Source organism: Opisthorchis viverrini, assembly GCF_000715545.1.
Source record: "Opisthorchis viverrini unplaced genomic scaffold opera_v5_18, whole genome shotgun sequence".
Taxonomy (NCBI): domain Eukaryota; kingdom Metazoa; phylum Platyhelminthes; class Trematoda; order Opisthorchiida; family Opisthorchiidae; genus Opisthorchis; species Opisthorchis viverrini.
The window spans coordinates 747,675-770,169 of NW_008751674.1; the positions used below are offsets into that span (position 1 = coordinate 747,675).

The 22,495-nt window shown below is 43.8% G+C and overlaps 1 protein-coding gene across 1 annotated transcript in view; it reads left to right on the forward strand.

Annotated features, from left to right (window-relative positions):
• Window positions 1-7,051, forward strand: part of T265_01643 (hypothetical protein) — a gene marked incomplete at both ends in the record, with an annotated part of 41,880 nt that extends 34,829 nt beyond the window's left edge. Inside the window, 2 exons of the mRNA XM_009165709.1 lie at window positions 1,837-1,929; window positions 6,758-7,051. Coding sequence (XP_009163973.1) covers window positions 1,837-1,929; window positions 6,758-7,051 — 387 coding nt within the window. The remainder of the gene's footprint in view (window positions 1-1,836; window positions 1,930-6,757) is intronic.
• Between the last annotated feature and the right edge of the window lie 15,444 nt (window positions 7,052-22,495).

Here is a 22,495-nt window from a genome sequence, read left to right on the forward strand (position 1 = left end):
AATAAATCCACCGGTTGTTTACTAAAAACTGCTCTTGTTGAAGATCCATTGTAGTCCTCTTCTTCAGCGATAACCTAATTTTTGATCTCCTATGAGGGCTACTGTCTTCAGGAGAATCCAGATAGCTTCTTCTTATGTATGTTACGGAACACTCGCGTCTCTGTAATTAAACAATACATGCAGTACATAAAGCCCGAAGTAATATCTGGGGCTATTTCTTAAAGGGGAGGATAACTGAGTAGTTATCTTTTGCTTAGTTATCTGTGACATGTGTTGGAACTTGATTGCTTACTCTCAAGAAATGTGTGCATATATATAGAATTTTCCCACAAATATTATCGAATAGGATTCAATGGTCTCTTTTTCAGAGGTGTTAACACTCATATACGACTACTTTTTATCGTGTGACCTAGACTGGCATAACAAAAGCATTCGCAAAGCAAACTGGTCTTTGCAAGAGGACCAATTGAATCATCTGTTTACGATATTCTTCGATCGAAGTTGCACGACCTCATGTTTCAGCAGTCTCCAATCGTTCGAGCATTGTACAGCCTTCATGAAACACAACGAATCAAAGACCATCATAATAAATTCAGCTGGGTCTTTCAATAACACCAATGTCATATGCGGCTAGCTGCACTTTGAACTAGTTTTCGACTGAAACACAAATTCAATCAAAACTACGGAAATCTGTCTATCAGCCGAAGAAGAGTAAAACTGGTTGTGAACTAGCGAAGTTCTCTCCAAACTTGGAAGTGGTTATGACGCCGGATTTATTTTGTTTTCAAAAGGAAAATATGAAACATCCACCACATAAAGCACTCCCTTCAAGGTGTGAGCACAGAACCTACTTTCATTTCAAACCCGAACGGGTAAATTGAAGAAAAGAAGTGTCTTCACCCCTGCGATAGCTTGACTGTCATCTCTCACGTAAAACTGGGAGAGTTCCAATGAAAATACCCACCTAGGTTGATTAGCTTATCTGTTTTTTCCACAAACAGTATTAATGCACTGACATGTCATAGTAATGCAGTCCTTCCAGCTTAGTCGGTAATCTGTCACGCAGCACTATTCATCAAGAAAGTTGTACTTGGAATGCTGATTGAAGCTAATAAGGTGTAATTCGAGGAAGTACATCACTATCGATTAGTTTTCAAGTCCTCACTACATCCCGCTATCTCCTGTAGTGGTAATCATTTGAACCAGGTTTGGGGATTAAAAACACTATCCCCCAATGACTCAGCTGACAAGGGACGTGCAAGCCACTAAATAAGATCAATGAATGTCTGAGAAACTCAATTCAGAATAAATTCAATCCAGTCACATGGGAGCTGCGTAAATTCACCTGGATAAAAGTAAGGTTTCATCTGCGCTGTACAGAGGCCACTCAATACTACTTACTATGAGGATTGTTCGACTTGAAAGCGTGTTCATCCAGAATAAACTCTCAAATCCCCCCAATATATCTCTCAGAGGAGTAAACAATGCGTAACTAGGAATCCACCAACCAAATCTATTCATGTTTACATCGGGCTTTGTTCAAACTAACCGGTTTGGTTTTCTATATCGTTCAGAGGCATCAAACCTGGGACAAATCATCTGTAAATTGCTATCAAGCATTAAATATTTCCTGTTTTGGTGTAACTCGCTGAACTATCTTTCCTATGGACTGAATGCATTTTCGACCACGATTGTGTGTAAGACAAGACTAAGATCTCACCGCAAACACCATATGATTGTATGACTGTCTGAGTTTTGAGTTACTTCAGTCAAGTTATTTACTCAGTCATTTATTTTTCGCGCTATTTAAACTCTTTAATTCCTTCACCCCAAAAGCCCCTCCGCGCTCAGATCTCGGAAGCTACTCGCAATAAACTAATTGAGTACAACGTGTACGATATAGAGCCCAAAGGATCTGTGAAAACGAAAGTAAGTAACCACACGTGTTGTCAGAGTTCAATCGAAACGAACTAGGTACTCATATCACGCAACTTTAGAAAACGGCAATTTTGCTCGAGTAGACAGGGAGCCGTGTTTCAAAGGGTCACATACCTTAGATGTTGAGTTTTGCGGGCATAGTCTGACTGTCGTACATGACACAGAAAGGGGACTTACCTAGCGTATAAAATGGAAACGCTGGCAGCTTCGGAATGTGCAAGGCGAATGCCAGTGTGATAATTTAGTTTTTCAAGTTAGCTTCAAGCCGGATCTTGAAAATGGTTGATGCGGTCGATGAACCACAAACAGAGAAAGGAAGTTCCGTGTACAGAATTTTGTTATATAGTCTTATCTGGTAAACTGGTGTCCCGCTCTCAGTTAGAGGCCTTAAAAGTATCATTTTACTCAAATTTTCGCATTGTGCAGCCAGGATAAATTGACTCAATCAGGTTACCCCCTGTTTTCCAGACAACAACCCGATAGTCTTTACCTCTTGTCGATATGATTATTCGTCTCTGTGTCAGACGAATCACCACTTGATCACTCCGTATGCGGAGCTGCTAAGCTTTGACGATGAAGACTGATATATTTGCTCCAAAATTTATTGAACGCCAACAATCGTGGTACTTCAGTAGAATACGCATACAGAGTCATCAGTCTGGTTGTCATGGTTTGTAACACGTTACTGCAAGACTGCGTCGGATGAAAGCTAAACGTCATTCCTGCAAATGAAGAGGCCTGTCAGTGATAGAGTGTACACCGCTGCGGTTCAGTCTGCCCTAACATGTGGATCCGAGATATGACCATTCTACGCGGAACACCTTCAAAAACACACTCTCCTTGTCTTCAGAAAAATTGCGCAGGGGGGTGGGGACATCGAAGAAGTAATACTTCTGACGGGTTTTAGGAATGACGACCCTCCTTTGACAGGTCAGCTAGTCAGAGTCAGGAGGTTAATTTGGTTAAGCCACGGACTCTGTATAGGACAGGGCTGTTTACCTCACCAGATTCCTCCCACCCCTCATGTCTCGGATTAAAAAGACCAAGAAGCGGTCAGTCCATGAGTTTGGAGCAAAGCATAAAAGCCCCTAGCAGTCAATTCAGACATGGCCAATGAACGTGAATAAACCCGCTGAGCTATCGCCTCTAGCGCTGGGCTTTTATTCCTTCTTTTTACCTTCTCCTCAGCAAAGATGCACAGCTAAAACCCCTGTACACCAGCACTTGTTTTGTAGCTGAAAAGCCTAGCTGGATTGAATCGAGCTGAATTGTGGACACCTGAATAAACTCCATGCGGAGTTATTTTAGGCCTGGCCTATCAGGCTCACTTGGGCGCCATTATATTTGATAACCAAGCTGTTCCGTCTGGGTAGGGCTTCAATGTCTCGAATAATCCGGTGTCTGCCTACAACGGTTCTATAGATTATTTCATGTGGCCGTCGTTTCACCCTCTCAGCGCCGGCGTCTGTGTCATAGGCCAGGATGAAAATGGCTGACAGTCAAATACATTATAAAATCACCAAGATGCACCATAAGCTCTTTCGTCGCCGAAAACTATCTCCCTGTCTGCGAGAAAGTAACACGACAGCCTCCCTGTGTGGCCGAAAAAACACTACAGTACTCCCCGACACGCAGAAACATATATGAATAAACAGACTGAGAGACAGATAAATACATACATACATACATACATACATACATACATACATACATACATACATACATACATACATACATACATACATACATACATACATACATACATACATACATACCATACTACATACAAACATACATACATACATACATACATACAAACATACATACATACATACATACATACAAACATACATACATACATACATACATACAAACATACATACATACATACATACATACAAACATACATACATACATACATACATACAAACATACATACATACATACATACATACAAACATACATACATACATACATACATACAAACATACATACATACATACATACATACAAACATACATACATACATACATACAGATAGATCTTTGGTTCTCAGCTGCGATATTTCGTTACCTTTTGCAGACTTCGGCTGAAGTTAACTTACTTCTTTCCTGCTACTGCTCAATGACGATTGTTTTCGAAGAATCTCTGACTTACTTGCCACAGACCAACACAAGTATTTCCTCGGCTTTTTTGTGCGTGATAACTGGTTATGAGCGATGTTTTTGAATTTCTATGCGCAAAATCGCCGGTATTTTTACCCATTGAGATAGTCTTGTTTGGATTGCGAAACCTTGCGGGTGAGAAATCTGGATGAGGTGGTTAAGCGTTCCTAGTACATGCAATTGCACAAGCCTGAAAACGCACGGGAGATTACAGATATGTAGTGCAAACTTAGGCTTGAAAATCCAGATTGGAAAGATTTGTTGACTGCACTGTGAGATGGTTTGGGAGGGAATGCGGGGGAAGGCCGGTGAGCGAAGAGCTGCAAGGGCAAATGATACTTCCCGGTTGCCGAAGCTTAAGAAGGGGGTTTAGTCAGGGTACGCCACCTTAAGCCTTCGACTCAAAAGTCTGACCCACAAGGCAGTGGGACAATATAGGGTTTTGTTAGGGAGACCCTGTAACTAGCCTCTGACTCAAAAGTCTGGACTTCAAGACAGCGGTTGTTAGGGTTTTCTTGGGGGGCCCTGCCCGGAGCCAATGACTCAACAGTGTGACCTACTTGGCTGTAGGGGGCCAGCCTGGCCCGAGGGCGCAGGGAGTACGGCATTACTGTCTCAGTTAGACCCCCAACAACCACCGTCGTCCTTGTTTGTTTAAAAAGAAGAGTTATGGATTGAGCTGTCAGATCACGAGGCGCATTCTGCAGGTGAGACAGTTACCGATACAAAAAATAAGAGTACTATGAGTTTACAGTTACTATTGCTTAATGAGAGCGCAATTACTTTTTCTATCTTTGCAGAGCTTCGATAGAGCCGTTTGCGGCTCATCGCAATGATACTGACTTGCTTGTTGTGTAAAAACAATCTTCTAGTTTCTCTCGTATAACCGTTAGATAGATTTGAGCCTCCATTGAGATGGGTACGACATCATGAGTGCATACAAAAACTCTTGGATATCTACAGTGGCTGCACTCTTAACACGTGTGTTGGATATTCCTCTCAGAACTACAGAGTTTCTGAAGAATGCATGAAACCCCTTTGGCCACGATAGACCCCCACGTAATGGCATTCATGCAAAGAGTGCACTTTACCTTGTTTTCACGCTAATCTGGTGGAGCTACAAAAACCTAGCAGCAAAAGAAAATAGGCAAACCTACCTCTATTATTTTCACTATATTTGGGATGCAAAACCTATCGATCAAAAGCGTCGTAAAATCTTCTATACTGCTAGTTCATATACAAATACACCGAAAAGAAGACCAACAGGTTCAATTATTATTATGCTAGTGCATTTCGAGAAAATTCAAATACACCCAGGACAGGAGTGATCACAATTAAATAACCTTAAGAGTCCACCAAAGAAAGCACTTTGGTTGTTCAATTGCTCGTACAAAGACTTGAAATGGTGTCAGTTTTGAAAATTAACGAAGCCTCGTCATAAAGCACTTACTGCACCAGGCCGCCTCATGTTTCCGTCGCGACGATATTTGAAATATCGTGATACATGTATATCTTTGTAATGTACTACTCATCAGCAACCTCATGAGTAGTACATTACAAAGATATACATATATCGCGATATTTGAAATATCGTAACGACTGAAACATGAGGCGGCCTGGTGCAGCACATTCAGTTGCCTGAGAACATCATAAACGAGAGATTTAGCTGGGGTCCAGGTGAGTCTCTCGAAAGAACAAAATTAGTTTGCAAATGAGTGTATATTCGCTAATTTCGTGGAATTTGGTTTCAAGTAGAACATAAGGTTGACGGAAACCCGGGGACTGCGCTTACCTGATGAGCCCCAAGAAGGGCAAAGCTGGTCGTGGGCTGTTGATGGATTTTCAGCAACCTTATGAGTGGTACATTACAAAGATACACTTACCGCACCCTTTTAAAACAGGGCAATATGCACTTTGAGGTGACTGTTTTGGTCACGCTAAACTGGCTTCATTATGTTTTTTACCTGTTCATGCTTTCGTGGGTGCCGTGGTCATGAATTTAACCACGCTTAGCCACCGACCATATCTACGGTTCGCTTCGCTGTGTGACCTAGTGAAATGAACGAAATTGGCAGGCAAATAGCCGCGGGCGTAGCTAGGCCTGATGATTATTGTGAAAATACTCGAGTTTTTTTAACATCTTGCCGGTACGTACTACCTTGAAAAGCGGTTAAACTTGATAGAGTTCTGTTGTGAAAGCCAACCGACCGCTGAAACGGTACACAATCACTCGTTTGCAAGTGCAATAATGTGTAAAGTAACGGACTGCGTATGCGTACGTAGCCTACCTTGACCTATCGGCGAGACTGACCAGATCAGGATACGGGCTCAGTAATGAAATCAGGCAAAGTATGCAACTGCAAGTCAGGTCAAATCCCGTCCCCAAATGCTACCCAATTTCACGTGATCATATGGCTGAGTAGCCTGAAGATTTCTGAAGCTGTCTGGTGCTTGGTTCTAAGCATAAGCCGAACATCCACACCGGTTCTGAATGTGATAAGCCTGCTCAAAAAAATGAATTGTTGATAAATCTATTTCATTAGTTCTATAAGCTATGAAAACTTTTCGTTTATTCCTTAATGAGCTTTATTTACGCCAGTTTGACCACTGAAGTACTCAGCTCCAAAATCTCTTCTTTTCTCTAAACCTTTCAGGATGGAACCACCATCGAAACCTACTGGCTAAACGGAAAATTGGAAGGGGTGGACTCCACAGAACTCACTAAATTGATGGAGAGCGAAAGAGAACGACTGGCCGACTCCAATCTTTCTTCAAATCAAACTAAAGTTGGTGAAGGCTGGGAATCACTCAGTGCCAGTCGGTGCAGTTCGTCGCGTCCGTACATGGCTATTGCTTCAGCTAGGAATTCGGAATCGAGGAGGTCAGGCCAGTCTAGCTTGTCGGTCGTCAAGGATCTCTCAACTAATGACATGCAGTCTAGGCGCTAGGAGCAGCGCAGTACGCACACATTTTCCATTGGATTGCGATTCTGAACATTTGGACATCATTGTTCAATGACATGACTCCGATATTTGATAGTGTTGCAGAAATGTTCATCTTCATCCCTTGAGTTATTTTGCATCGCACCTGGTATTGACATCAAAGTTCATTGCGTGTAGTTGTAGACATTTGTAGCATAGAGAATAACATTATTTTCTCACTGTGTTGAACCGGCACCAGAACCGCGCTACTCTGAAGAGACTTTGGCAATGGCCCTGATGTGAAATGCAGTAAGTAACAAGGTTCTTTTTTAAAGCGAGCATCACAATTCACTCGTGGAACCCTCTTTACAACAGAAGCTGAACAAAAGTTCTGCCGAATTCTTATCGACAGCTCCTTGGTTGACTGAAAGATAAGCTTTTAACAGAAGCTTACGTTTCCCGGAAGCATGAACGCCTCCCGCCCCAATGCAATTACAGGATATTTTTGGAAAGCACGGATGTCCCCTTGGACCTTCGTAATTCTACCCATTGTTTTTGCGGCCTTCCACAAAATCTAGTTATACGCGTGCTGCAAAAGCTTTGGTTTAAACAGTTACATATTGAGATACCCATGTAAGGTCGGGTTTGGTAAACACGTTTTAATCTGAGAGCATTTCAGTGTTCATAAGCCAAGTAGATGGAACGCAATGGTACAGGGACGCACGCTCAAGGTGTGATTTTTCTCACACCGAGCAACTTTCACCGTAAACGCTTCACTTTGTTAGCCATGACACAATTCGGTCAGTCAGATTAGTGTTGAGGTCACAAACGAGAGATTCAGCTGAGTTCCAGTTCGTTTCTGGAGAAACCAAAATAGTTTGCAAATGAATGTATTTCGCCAATTTCGTGCAATTTGGTTTCAAGTGGAACATAAATTTGACGGAAACTCGGGGACTGCGCCCACCTGATGAGCTCCAATAAGGGCAAAACCGGTCGTGCACTGTCGACGAACTCCCAGCAACTTTATGAGTAGCGCATTACGAATGAACATGCATCGTGATATCTCGAATATCATAGCGACTGAAACATGAGGCGGCCCGGCGCGACCAGGTCAAGTATGAACCAGTGTCACGGGCACTTAACAGAAGTCCCTTCTATTTAAGATTTATCTTTCCTCTATTGAAAACTGTGGGACTCAGCATTCGGTAGAGAATATCTTTGTGTGGGCACGCAGTTGGGATGAGGGTTGTCAACCGTTTAGCCTTTTGCATCACCAAGAACAACAGGTGGGGAATGCGCAGACGTGGTGCGGAAAGATCCCGGTAAATATTTCGGGCTGAAGAGGAACCGGAAAGTCCGGTCAAGTGTGGATGGACAGCCAAGGCACACTGAGCTGATGGATTATGAGAATTCAGGATGCATCAACAAGTTGGAGGACGAAAGCGTAAGAGGTGGCCTCGTAGTGGTGTACTTTATTTCGATGTGGGTTGAAGAGTATTTTTCTTGGGCAGCAAGATATGGTAAAAACTTCGGGCCTATTTAGATCATCATCACAACAAGAGACAGATAGATCATATCAGATGTGACTGTCTTATTAGGTCATCTATTCGGATATTGTAGATATGGTTGTGGAAGTGGATATGGATTGCAACACTTCGGCATGATTGATGAGCTTGATGAGAAACAAACTGTATGACAAACATGAAGAAGAGCAACCGAGCAGCCTTAACTAGCGAGCCGCTTTCAACATGTTGTCTGTGCCTGAACTGTTTACAACAGGATGCTGAAGATCAAAATGAGCGGGAATAGAAACGCACATGTGAAGAATTTCTTGTTTACAACAGGATGCTGGAGATCAAAATGAGCGGGAATAGAAACGCACGTGCGCGAGCTGATAATAGCTTTACCAGTAAAGATTTCTCAATCGGCGAGGCTGCTAATCCGGTTGAACTTGGGAAGGTTCAGTTTATGATGAAAACGACGGAGCTGTCGGTTCCATAGGCTACATTGTATCAGTGTCAGAATGCAGTAGTAGTACGAAGAGAGGATTTAGTGTACCAAATAAACAATAATCCGTTCATTCCCAACTGGTGGGTGGCATACCGTCAAACATGATCATTCGATTGCACTCAGAGGAAAACACACATGGGGGGCACCGGGTATTGGAGATTGCACGAGGAAACAAGGACAGTCATGAACAGTGGGCAACAGACTTGGTCATTCTTAAACCGGAGTTGGCAAGAAAACACAATTACCAGGAGTTTATCTTACTTTTGGGAGAAAATATCAAGCTGAGACAAGATGAAATGGTTAGGATTCGAAGGTGGAGGACAAAACAGAGGGAGGGGGGACAAAAAAGAGGCGCGTTGTCTGACACATGATAAGAAAACTTCAAATTGAGAAAAAAGAGGAAACAGGACAACAAATCTGGTGCGCTAGCAAGGTTGCCGCGGCCTGCTTTTTCAATTTGAACTAGAGTCTAAAGCCACCGAGGAGGCCTTGTCGGCCATGAACCGTTAAGCCTATGGCCAGGGTCACAAAATGCCTAAGTGATGATGATAAATTGGAGGAATCAGCAATACGGATGAATGGTAGCAGGAATCTCATAGTCAAGGTATACACTGAAACTGTAGAGACCCACAAGTGTCGCTGTTCGAGTGGAAATGGATGTAGAAGTTCAAAGGGGTAGAGAGTTGGTGCTCGCGCACAAGGAAGAACGCAAAACGCACAGAAAATGGCTGACTTCGTGAAAGATACAGAATACGAAGGCAACGATTGAACAAATTTAACAGATTTGATAACAAGTACCAGGTCACTCGCTAGTCTTTTAGTATGGCTACATTCATGGGCTTATATTTAAAGACGCAGGCCCCATGAATCCTATGGCTCACGTATATACCGACACTGGCTTCTACACCCTAAGAAGACGCGCAATCCGAATCGCCCTCACCGCATTTTCAGCTCAAGAGAAATGAAAGGAAGCCTGGATCACACAACTGCTAAAGCCATAAGAATACCAATCAATTACATAGATTGCGTACTAATGCTCGATCCTTTGATCTGTAAATCCTGGCAATGCTAGTTCTGAGAGGTCACGTGCTAATGTGTGTTACATCTACTTTCCGTCAACTGATTTCTTGCCCTGTCATGCAGAAATTTGACTATCCTGTCCTTTCCTCCAGTAAAACGTCAACTGCTTGCATCTTTTTACTACGCTCCACTCGAAGATCTCTATTGTAATCGTAGATAATTATACACTTTCCCCTCAGGCAAAATCACCCGTGACGGAAGGTCCACTGAAGCCTGGTCTTGAAGAACTGTCTGCCGGAAAACGAAAAACGCTGGATTCCTTCCGCTACTCTCAGAGTAGAAACCAATAAACCCGCCACTGAGGTTTACCTGGGAAAATAGGGTCTAAAGTAGGCAAGTTCTAGCGAATATACACTCAATTGCAAACTAATATGGTTCTTTCGATAGACTCATATGGAACACAGCTGAATCTCTCCTTTATGATGTTCTCAGGCAACCTCATGAGTAGTACATTACAAAGGTATACATGTATCGCGATATTTGAAATATCGTAACGACTGAAACATGAGGCGGCCTGGTGCAGCACATTCAGTTGCCTGAGAACATCATAAACGAGAGATTCAGTTGGGTTCCAGATGAGTCTCTCGAAAGAACCAAATTAGTTTGCAAATGAATGTATATTCGCTAATTTCGTGGAATTTGGTTTCAAGTAGAACATAAGGTTGACGGAAACCCGGGGACTGCGCCTGCCTGATAAGCCCCAAGAAGGGCGAAACCGGTCGTGGGCTGTTGATGGATTTTCAGCAACCTTATGAGTAGTACATTAAAAAGATAGGCAAGTTCTAAGTTTGAAACAACCCGAAAGGCTTCCTTGAATACCGGACGGAGGAGGACAAAAGCAACTAGCTTGCCCTATATTACTAAAAGTTAGTGAAAGCGGACTAATAAACCTATCCTCCTTCTCCTGATGGCCTATGTAGACGTTTCACTTGAAGCCGTTGACAATTCCGGGTAGTCGAGCAGAATATCTCTAGTGAGTAAATACATAGACCTTCCGTATAAACCATTATCATTAACTCTGTCGAACTTCAGAAAATATTTCGGCTGCCGACAGCAAAAACCTGTGAATCAACAGCGATGTCATCTCTGGATGAAACGTTAAATTGTTGGCAAGGAGCGTGCGGTGGGCTTCGTTCAGCACGAGATATATGGGCCTTCTTGCGGTCAAAGGCTTCCCAGCCACGTTCCACCGACTTGAGCCGTTCTCAGCTTCCATTATAAAAATAGCTGCCCGTTGTTTTTAAAATATGTGGCTTCATCAAAATTTGGTGCAGCATGCGATCGCCAGAAGTGTGACAGGTTGGACAAATAAACCACTCAAATTCATCCAAATGCCCATGGATCAGTGAGAATTAGTATACCGGAGAATGAAACCTCTCGTACACACTCACAATATCATAGAGTTTCTACATCACCCGCGTTCACGGTTTGCACACACACATCCGAATGGACACCTTATTCTGCTTAAGAAATCTCTCCAAGTGTTGCGAGAATACTTTCCATTCCGTGTGGACTTTGTGAGGGACTTTTCACCAACCGAAGTACTCCTGTTAGAACACACTAACATCAATATAACCGCTTGTAATACCCCTGTCACATCTTCCTTATCCAGAAGGCTCACGATAGAAAGGAGCATACTCCAAGAGAACAGTTCAAGCTGCTAGAAATAAGCCCAATAGTGCATAAATCCCTTGGTTTCAGCCAATATCACCACCTACATGTACTCATGTCCCTGTTATTTATTTCCAAACCACCACAAAAATGTGCGAAAATAACAAGCCAAAAAGAAAAACTGGAACAGTGGTGTGAAAATTGAACAAATAAAAATCAGAAGAAACGTGAAGAAACAAGAGGAAATCTAAGCACGTGCTGTAACGCGCACGCGTAAAAAATTCTGAGTAGACATAGCCAAAATTTATTAGCCCCCAGTGACACACCACCTTCCGAACATTTATTTTTTTTCTGGCACAGTCTGACGGCATTCAGGGGCCAAATCTGGTTACCAAACGGGCCGATCCCTAGAGGTACCCTTGAATTATTTACGCAAAACTTCGAAGTTGAGATTTTACAGGGAGTTAGTCCAATCCATCTGCACCTTGCAGTGATATTTTGATCATAACACTTTGTTTAAGTGGGCTAAATTTCAAGGTTACACAACATCACTTCGCATTTTTGTTACCGATTTACGAGTGGTAATGCACGAACCCGCACTTTGGTACGTTACAGGATTCTTCGATGTTCTTTCAGGATGAAATAGCCTCTGCAACATGTCCAATGCAAATTTTCATCAGGCAAGATCGGCCGCTGACGGATGCTTGCTTCATAATCTTTAGTTTCAACAAATGAGTTGACTTTATCCAGCGAATATCACCACAAAACATTTTCCTGTGGAGCTCAGCTTCCATTAAGTACAATGTTGTTAGGTAAAAACATGAATTGTGCGGTGGAGATGCCAGAGCCGTCTCCGTGGTTGATACCATTTCTTCGATATGCATGACTAGCCTGTGCACAAAGCAGAATCTGAAGATAATTGCAGGTGAATAACCGAAACGATGGTATCACTCGTATTAGAAATATAACGCACCATGGGTGGAATACTTCATAAAATGGTCACCATGATAACGGTAGTCGTTTTCACTCACCTTGAATACTTATCGCAACTACTTTGCCCGTGTCTTTGTGAGACGCTGATTAGGAAGCTTCACTTGTGGGCTGCAGCCTAAGTAAATTTAAGGCCCGAAATATAAATGATAGGCTAATCCAGCGACCAAAGATGGTCCTTCATGTCCATACATGTCGCTCGTTTGCCAAGCGCATACCTAAGAATACAAAACCACCCTTAGATAATCATGGTTCTATTGATTAGTTACCTTAGTTAAAACGCATTGTTTAATCAATCCTGTTCGGACTTATAAGAAGAAGCCTTCGCATGAAAGGGTTCCCTAAAGGAAAAATGCATAATCACTTACGTCCCGTATACACTCATGTACACGGCATATTATTAAAGAGTTGTAGTGGTTAACTCAATTCGTCTTTATAAATATTGTTGTCCACAACTCACGATAGGTGTTTACGATGAAATCGGAGTCCTACGGTTATAAAATCAAATTCGTTAGTTCTTTAATTAGTCCCGTTGGCGACAATGGGGGAGCCGTGTGTAAATCGATTAGTCGATAGGAGTATTCGGTCAATATATGCAATATGGAACGCAGCGAAGTAAAAGGTAAATAGGGACGTATACCGTTCGGTTGTAAGACCAAGTGGTATTGACTTCGGTCCTAGGATGCAAGAACCGCATGCGCCTCCAAGTGTGCATCCATGGATCCGCAGCGAAAATCTATTGAGTGGGCGGTACTCGGTGTCAAATCTGCTCACTTAGGACACTGTATCTCAAATTCACTTTACTTCTGATCTCTGATACCAATAATGTCTGACATGATGGAGTCAACTTGTGGCTATCCTATGACTAACGGCGGTGGCAGCAGCAAGAACAGGGGATCCTTTCTCAAAACCGATCGGTTAACGTGCTTGCGTTTTTGATTTTCAGAATCCTGTTACATATAAACAAGCTTCTACCTCTCCGACACACACGATGAAAGCTGTTTGCGATTTCAGGCTATTTCGAGGCTCTATTTAGTGTCTGGCATATAGGTTTAGACCCCTTTCCATTAACTGTTCATGTCAAAGTATTGCAACCCATCTACACTATCAAAATCATGTGTACAATATCCAATTAGATTACTCAATAAGACAGCCACACAAAATGCGGTCTAGATATCTCGAATAATGATGATAATCTAACTAACGAATATATCTTCTGGTCGCATTCTTCAATAAAAGTCCCAGGTGCACGACTGAAAAATCGTTAAGCAACTGTCTCGTTACGAATTTGGCGGATCCGACCAACGCAAGCCACGATCATGAAACAACGGGTGGCAAATGCATGAAGATGTTTTCTTCATCATCGTCTCTAAGAATTGCTTACTTTTTGTACGGTAAAGACACCTTAGTTCTGCTGCCCAAACGGGCCACACATTCATTGATATACAATGATATACCACTCTGACGCCGTAGGTGATTCAAACTAGTAAACGCGATCCGAGCCCTAGAGAATCGTGCATCGATCTCAAGTGTCACATCACATTCAACACAAACACAAATTTGAATGTACATAAAAGGCTCAGAAAATTCGTTGGCCACCCCTTGGGCTGTAAGTGGCTTGCTCTACGACTGCGTGTCCTACAGCAGTGCTTCGGGTACTGGTGACCATATCTCTCGCGCCCGCTTTCTCTCCTTGGTTATGGCACTGTCCAACTCAAGCAATAAATTCCAGATAAGTTAATCCATTATTTCTGAAGTGGCAATTCCGTCAGTGCCTATAGGTTGGACTCCCCTAACCACACATCCTCTCTGCCTTCTTATACCGTTTTTTCTAGATACCTTGTAGTATGATATCATATAGTATCAACTTCATTCCATGTTTCATCGCTAGTCTGCTAACAACAAATCTACCCCTATCCTTTCTCATTTAACCACTTGTTGTCACCACCGTAACCGTGGTAAACATGAACTTTTTCCTCTCCGTCACTTCACTGTATCCTATTGAATACCTCCTCAATCTCATCGGACTCTGTTGGTCACATACCATTTCCTCGACTTTCCACGCTTTCCCCTCGTTGGCCACCCCTTGGGCTGTAAGTGGCTTGCTCTACGACTGCGTGTCCTACAGCAGTGCTTCGGGTACTGGTGACCATATCTCTCGCGCCCGCTTTCTCTCCTTGGTTATGGCACTGTCCAACTCAAGCAATAAATTCCAGATAAGTTAATCCATTATTTCTGAAGTGGCAATTCCGTCAGTGCCTATAGGTTGGACTCCCCTAACCACACATCCTCTCTGCCTTCTTATACCGTTTTTTCTAGATACCTTGTAGTATGATATCATATAGTATCAACTTCATTCCATGTTTCATCGCTAGTCTGCTAACAACAAATCTACCCCTATCCTTTCTCATTTAACCACTTGTTGTCACCACCGTAACCGTGGTAAACATTAACTTTTTCCTCTCCGTCACTTCACTCTATCCTATTGAATACCTCCTCAATCTCATCGGACTCTGTTGGTCACATACCATTTCCTCGACTTTCCACGCTTTCACCTTCGACAACATCTGCTTCAAACGCCCTGTTTACTTGGTATATACTCCACAGGGCCTTTGATCATCACCTACAGCGATTGCCAACCGGACCAAAGAATGCGTGCGATCTTACATCGGCTTTATTCTACCTCTGCGGCTTCCCTCTGTTAATCAAAAATATCCCGTTGCTCACAGAATCGCTCATCCCCACACAATCGCCTCGAAAATAACGGCCATTATGGGGCTGTCCGGAAACCGGAGTGTATTCGTGCAATCATGGTGTGGAACATCCACATCTGGTTCGATAGCACATCCGAAACCATTCCCTTCTTTTCCTTGACTGTACTCCATTGCCCACTTATTTTACCAACCGTAACTGCAAACAAACTCATGCGCTGTTCTGACTGTAACCAAGTGCTTATGCCCGACGTTGTCACCCATAATTTCGGAATAAACATTATCATTACAGCCTTGTAGTGGATAACGCTAGCGAATACCAGTTCAAAGTAGTGAAATCAAGTGAGAAAAAATAGGTGAGATAATACAAGTCACAGTTCGTTGTTACGGCTAGTTATTGCCACCACAAAAAATCCAAATCAGTGTCCCTTCTGGAATCTTCCTTAATATATTCCTAGATACTTTCTATCTCGTCGTAGTCTGAAAGGTAGATCACCGCTCGTTAATTAACTGACAGCGTAACTCGACGCAGCAAGAAAGGAACACGCCTTTCACGAAGTAAAGTATGTGTTGTCCGTATGCATCCGTATTTCTTTGCATTCATTTAAACAAAAGTTATTCGGTATGAAGAGAAGAGGAATAAGCTGAGATTTAGAGAGAGATAGAAATTGGTACAATTTGAGTAATGGTAAGTTACAAATGAAGCACTAATGTACAATGGTCAGAAGGATCACCATAGCCTTGCAATTTGTGGGTGAAAAGTGCATACCAATAACGGAAAGGCTTTCCTCAGTTCACCGAAAAAACTCCGCTTTTTACTCTTCTTCGAAGAGGAGATGTCTGCATTTTCCAGATGAACAAGACGGTCGTTAGAAGCTATTTGAAAACCATTGTTCGGAAGACATTTAGTGTTCCTTTCATTATATCGTCGCTCATGAAATTGAGTAGGAATGGAGAGTGTGCACTCCTGGTAGACACCGCTTTGTTTACGGAAGCTTTTGTGGCTTTCGGTATCTTTACATACTATTTCCGCCCGCTTGGCACTTGTACTTGACAATTTACAAGAATCACGGCTAACAACTATCACTTCACTTGCATGCCCTCTCCCGAATGATGCTCCTACCGTATGCTGAACTACATAATCCGCTGCAATTCAAGAAATAAAAACCGAAATGGAAGCAATTTTTGTCGAACGCCTGTGTTCCCGGTATTGGCTTGCCGTGGTTGTCACATAATCTCAGGCAATCACCCTATGAATTCAAAAAATCCAAAAATTCCATTCTGAGGCCATCTCATCGCACAAACACCACACAACCAGACATTCACTTTTTCTCAGATCTCATGTCCTGCAAGAGCCAGGCTACATTATTTGCGCACAATTGGGCCAATGTAAAACCCTCCTAATCACATATGCTCACACCAGTTCGCATCGACCTGAAGATCGATTACCGCTTTTGAAATCGGACAATGTCATTTCACTGCAGTAGTTAGCAGCTGTGACGACTATCGGCTGCCTCTCATTTTGTGCTACAGTCTAGCTACCTAATAGTGTTTTCTATCAGATTATTCTGATACGTTTTCTCATTCCCTTATTCCCGAATGTAGACACGGCTGTCCTAGTGCCTCCCTTAAATGACATCAATGAAAGAACGTGTTTCCGGACGGACCCAAGAATATACTTGATCCATGCTGTTCCTACAATACCTATATATATATATATATAACCGTCGTATAACCGTAAAACTCAGTCTTTTAACTGTGTGAATCAGAAAAGTCGCCTCCTTGAAAGCAAACACTGAATACCTGGAATCTACCGAGACTCTCAGCTCCGCCAGATGTTGACCAGACAGACAACGCCCCTTGATATGCAGCACGTCACAGCCTTGTATCAAACCCAGAGAGTGCGAGTCAGTGTTGATCGAGGTCAGACAACGCTCGCGCACTATGCAGCACGTCGCAGCCTCATACCAAAGACAGACCGTGTGCGTCAGCATTCGATCACGTTCAGACAGTGTCCCTCCAATAAATAGCTTGATACCGTTGTACGTTCGCACTCGCACGCACCCACGCCCTCGGAATATAGCTGTGGTGTTCCCTTCTGTGAGTCTTTTTTCGGCAACTAGGCCCTGGAGCGGGTCAACAGTGGATACCTCAGATTGGCGAATCGCCAGATATAACAGACTGGCGACACCCGAACACACTGATTAATAACAATAACCGCTGCAGAGCTGGAAGGAATTCTGCTGCAACAACGAAACCAATTTGAAGCGGTGCAATCAAGTTTGGTGGAAAAACTGACGCAGCAACATAAGATTCAATCACCAAGGTCCGCTCCAGATACAACTTCAGTCGACTCGATCACGGAGTTCCGTTACGAAACTAATGTCGGGCTAACCTATGATTCGCGGTTCAGACGATACGAAAATACTTTCCAAATCGAACTGAAGCACAGAGATGATGTCTGAAGAGTAAGCTCCGAAAGCTTGGCACAACGGAACACACCCGGTTTTTCAACTTCATCCCGCTTAAGAACACGCGAAATCTTAGTTTTGACAAAACCATGCAGAAACTTTTAATGATTTTCGGAGAGCGTTCGTCCTTGTTTAACATTCGCTACGAATGTATGAAACTAGCGACAAAGGGCTCCGAGGACAACATCAGTTATGCTGGTAGAGTACACCTTGAATGCGAACACTTCAAGTTATCTACCATGACAGAATACCAGGTCAAGTGTCTCATTTTCATATGCGGTGTTCTGTCGCATTCAGACAGTGATATCACGTTGAGACTATGGAACAAGTTTGAACAAACTCCCTAGATAACGCTCTAGTCCATAACCAATGAGTGCCAGAGCCTTTTAAATCTTAAACGCGACACAGGCCCTTATCCAACCGTGCTTTCAACGTTGCCAAGACGACATCGAAGCAACCCACTGTGGTAACCAATTCAAAGAGAGCAAAGCCTGCTTAAGCATGCTGGCGATGCGGCGAATGACCTTCTGTGCGGTTGTGTCAACATAAAAAGCACAAATGTTCACTGTGCAATCGACGTGGGCACATGGGTCCAGTACCGGACGCGGGAAGCTAGCGAAAGACGCAGTCAAACCCGGAGGTCACGGAGCAGACGGAGCCAATCCGTGCCCCGTTTTAACGCAATACTTGCAACATTTGATAACCAGATTGATGCTCACCAGAGCAAACGAAAGCACAATTCGATTGCAGTTCGGTGCGGCTTGCGATGTTACGACTGTTGCCCGGTGCATGTGCAAAAGGATCGGATCAGCTAAACTCAGACCGACAATTGACACTGCCAGAAATGCTTCAGGTTGTAAGCTTCACCTACTTGATGAATTTAATTGTGAGATGGAGATAACAGGCCACCGTGCTTGTGATATTGTCTATCTTGCCCGTTGTGGGCTCGGTCACCTGGGCATTAACTGGATCAATCGCTTGCCTCTTTCAACACTGTCAATCGACAACTTTTGCATATCAAAACCGACCCAAATCCTGAGAATGTCTGAGGCGATGTCGCAATCCTACGACTACAACAGAAATATGAAGGCGTTTTCAGTAGTCTAGGATGTTGCTTCAAAGCAAAAGCGGTACTACATCCGCGTACGGAAGTCCATTCAGTTTACAGACATAAAAAGCCAGTACCACACGACCTTCTACCAATCCTTGATGCGAAACTCAAACGCCTTGAAGCTTCCAGAGTCCTGAAACCGGTGAGTTACTCCTCATGGGCTGCACCAATCATAGTTGTCAAAAGCCAGTATGCCGTACGTACCTGTGCTTTTCACCTCCAAAGGCCAAAACCTATAGCCACGGCCTCGCATTTACCGCCCAAAACACATCCATTGCTGCAACCAGGACGCCGTACCGGTCGCAGCGGAAAAAGGATGGAACGTCTACAACTTCATCCTCGTCGAAACTCTCACGTTGAACGGCCAAAAAGTGGAGGTATCACGAAGCTCAGCCTCCTGAATGCCCGAAATCTACCGAGACTCTCAGCTCCGCCAGATGTTAACCAGACAGACAACGTCCCTTGATATGCAGCACGTCACAGCCTTGTATCAAACCCAGAGAGTGCGAGTCAGTGTTGATCGAGGTCAGACAACGCTCGCGCACTATGCAGCGCGTCGCAGCCTCATACCAAAGACAGACCGTGTGCGTCAGCATTCGATCACGTTCAGACGGTGTCCCTCCAATAAATAGCTTGATACCGTTGTACGTTCGCACTCGCACGCACCCACGCCCTCGGAATATAGCTGTGGTGTTCCCTTCTGTGAGTCTTTTTTCGGCAACTAGGCCCTGGAGTGGGTCAACAGCGGATACCCCGGATTGGCGAATCACCATATATAACTGTGCTTTTAGAGTTAGTAGGGGGGATAACTTGGCAGACCCAAACTACAGCAATACCCACAAAAGACTCACCTAAGATTTTCATGTACGGGGCTGCATGCAAACACAATTACCACGTCACGATGGCTGTGGGGTGGCTGCCATACTCACTATGATGTCTTGTGCATAATTCGTCGTATCCCTAATATTTCTCGGAGGGGCAAGTTGTGTTCGCATACAAGACCGTCCCATTCCGTTACACGTGTACCAGAACCACAAAGCTTTGACCACTCTATTGTCCGCTCCTTCTGTTACTCCATACAACCTATGGTGCCTTGCAATTGTTCTGTCCGTAAACGTACTAATTCCGCCCAGGGCAGCATCACAGTTTTGGTACACCCTTGGAGTTTACACCTTTCGGTGCACCCGACATAGCCTGTGCTGATTATAAAACCAGCTGTGACAAGATCCTTGTATATGTTTTCCGGTACGCCTGTTGCAATTACAGAAGTCTTTTTCATAAATAGTCTGCGGATGACTGTTCAATTCTGAGTTTTTACGGACACTGAGAGCGTAATTATTGTCCAAGTAGTCGTGAAATTGTTCCAATTCCAATATAGAAGAAAGCACGTACAGAAACCAGCGTACAAAATTTTAGCTAGTCTTTAGGGACACAATGCGCGAAGTGAAACTGGCTATAATCACAATAATCAGACTATCTTCGCCGAAACTATAGGATTTTCGAAACCGTGACATTAACAGGGTGTTTGTCTTATTAATTTTTACCTTCCCGTGGTATTTCACTTATTGCATTTCGTTTAAGTGAGCTAAAATTCAAGGTTACAGACCACCAGCGATTTGCAATTTTCACCGTTTACGAGAGATGGAACCCGAAATCTCACTTTGGCCTATTTTGGCCTTCTCCGGTTAACTTTGGGAACGAAAAAACATCTGCAGAATTTCCAACGCAAATTCCACCCACGAAAATCGGTCACTGACGGTTGTTTGCGTTGTACCCTTCAAATCTGACAGATAATTTTGTCCAGCGAACTTCGTGGCGACAAACTTTCCAATGGATCTCAGCTTATATTAAGTATGTCGTTGTTGGACGTCTGCATGAATTGTGCAGTGGCAACGCGAAACACATCTTAGATTATCCCCTTTCCCAGATATGCATAACTAGCCTGCGGACAATGCGGCGTCTACTGGTAAATTACCAACACGATGATATCGTTCGAATTGGGAATGTTGCGTTCCATAGGTGAAATACGTCACAAATCGAAAATATAATGGTGGCAAATAAGGGTACAGGAGCGAAGGCCCTTTTCACTCACTTCGGCCAATTATCGTAACTGATGGGGCCGTGTCTGTGCGATGCTGACGGACACCATACTCATAACTGTACGTGGCGGTACTCATCTCTCCTGCCTATAGTGAACATCAGTCTAATATCTATGCAGGCTGTTAAAAACGAAACCTCATTTATGCGTGATCTCCTAATCTAACGGCCAACGGCGGCCTATCATACTCATGACGGCAGTCGACGTCACATGTGGTGGCTACTTACAGTGGCTATCAGGCGCGTGCACATGCTCGTAGCTGTCTGTTATGCCCCAGCTACACATAATAAACTAATCCAACGACCAAGGGTGGCCTTCGTCTGTCAAACTACAATCAGAACTAATACAACTTCGAATGCCCGTAGAACGCTCCACAAATTCGTATGCATTTCCTTGGACTGTAAGTGGCTGGTTCGGTGATTGCTTGTCCAGAAGCAGTGCTCCGGGGACTGGTGACCATGTCTCTCGCACCCACTTTCTCACCCGGATTATGATACTGTCCCACCAGAATAATACTTGGTACCTTGCGTCGGCTTCGTTCTACCTCTGCGGATACTCTTGAACAACTCAAAGACCCAGCTACTAATGGAATCGCACATCCCAGGGAAAATCACCTCAAACATGAGTTTCGTCACAAGACTGCCCAGAAACGGAAGTATATCGGCGCAGCGATGGCACGACACTGTCATACCCAGTTTGATAGGACACTCGCAACTATTCGCTCCCTACTTGTGACTGTACTCTTTCGCACACTCGTTTCATTGCCTGCACTTAGAAGCAAACTCATACCGGGGGTATGGCTCTCCGTAGGTGGAATGATAACGTCAGCCACTGTCACTCATCTGGACTACTTATCGCATCTGCCATGGGCAACGCTGATTTGGAGGCCTCACCTATGCACTACAACCTGACCCAATGGCCATAAACGGTCCTTCATACTCATAACTGCGCGCGTTGATAGTGCGCACGCCATAAATTCACGGAAACACCACTGTCAAATTGCATTGTTGTTCAATGGCATCGCTGATAAAAGCGGACACCAGCAATCAGCAGGCTCAGTTGGCTGCCAACCAAGATCACAAGAAACGGCGGTTTCCGATGTAGAATGCCACATTGGTTGGGTATGGTTGCGCTCCAACACTGGAGGCCGACTCTCCTGTGCACCAGTTGAATTTCGACGCAACGTCATCTGCGTTTGGACAATCAGAGGCTTCAAGCATCTGCGGCATTACGTGATTACAGCAGCTTAAGTTTGCCAACCAACCTATCCAGCTGCTTGTGCAAACCTTCGACTGGTGATCGCTGTGGCTTTGAAGCCAGATATAGAGTTCTACCTTCTGATAGGTTGTGTTCGGCAAGCCGATGTTGATGGATTGGAAATTGACCTAG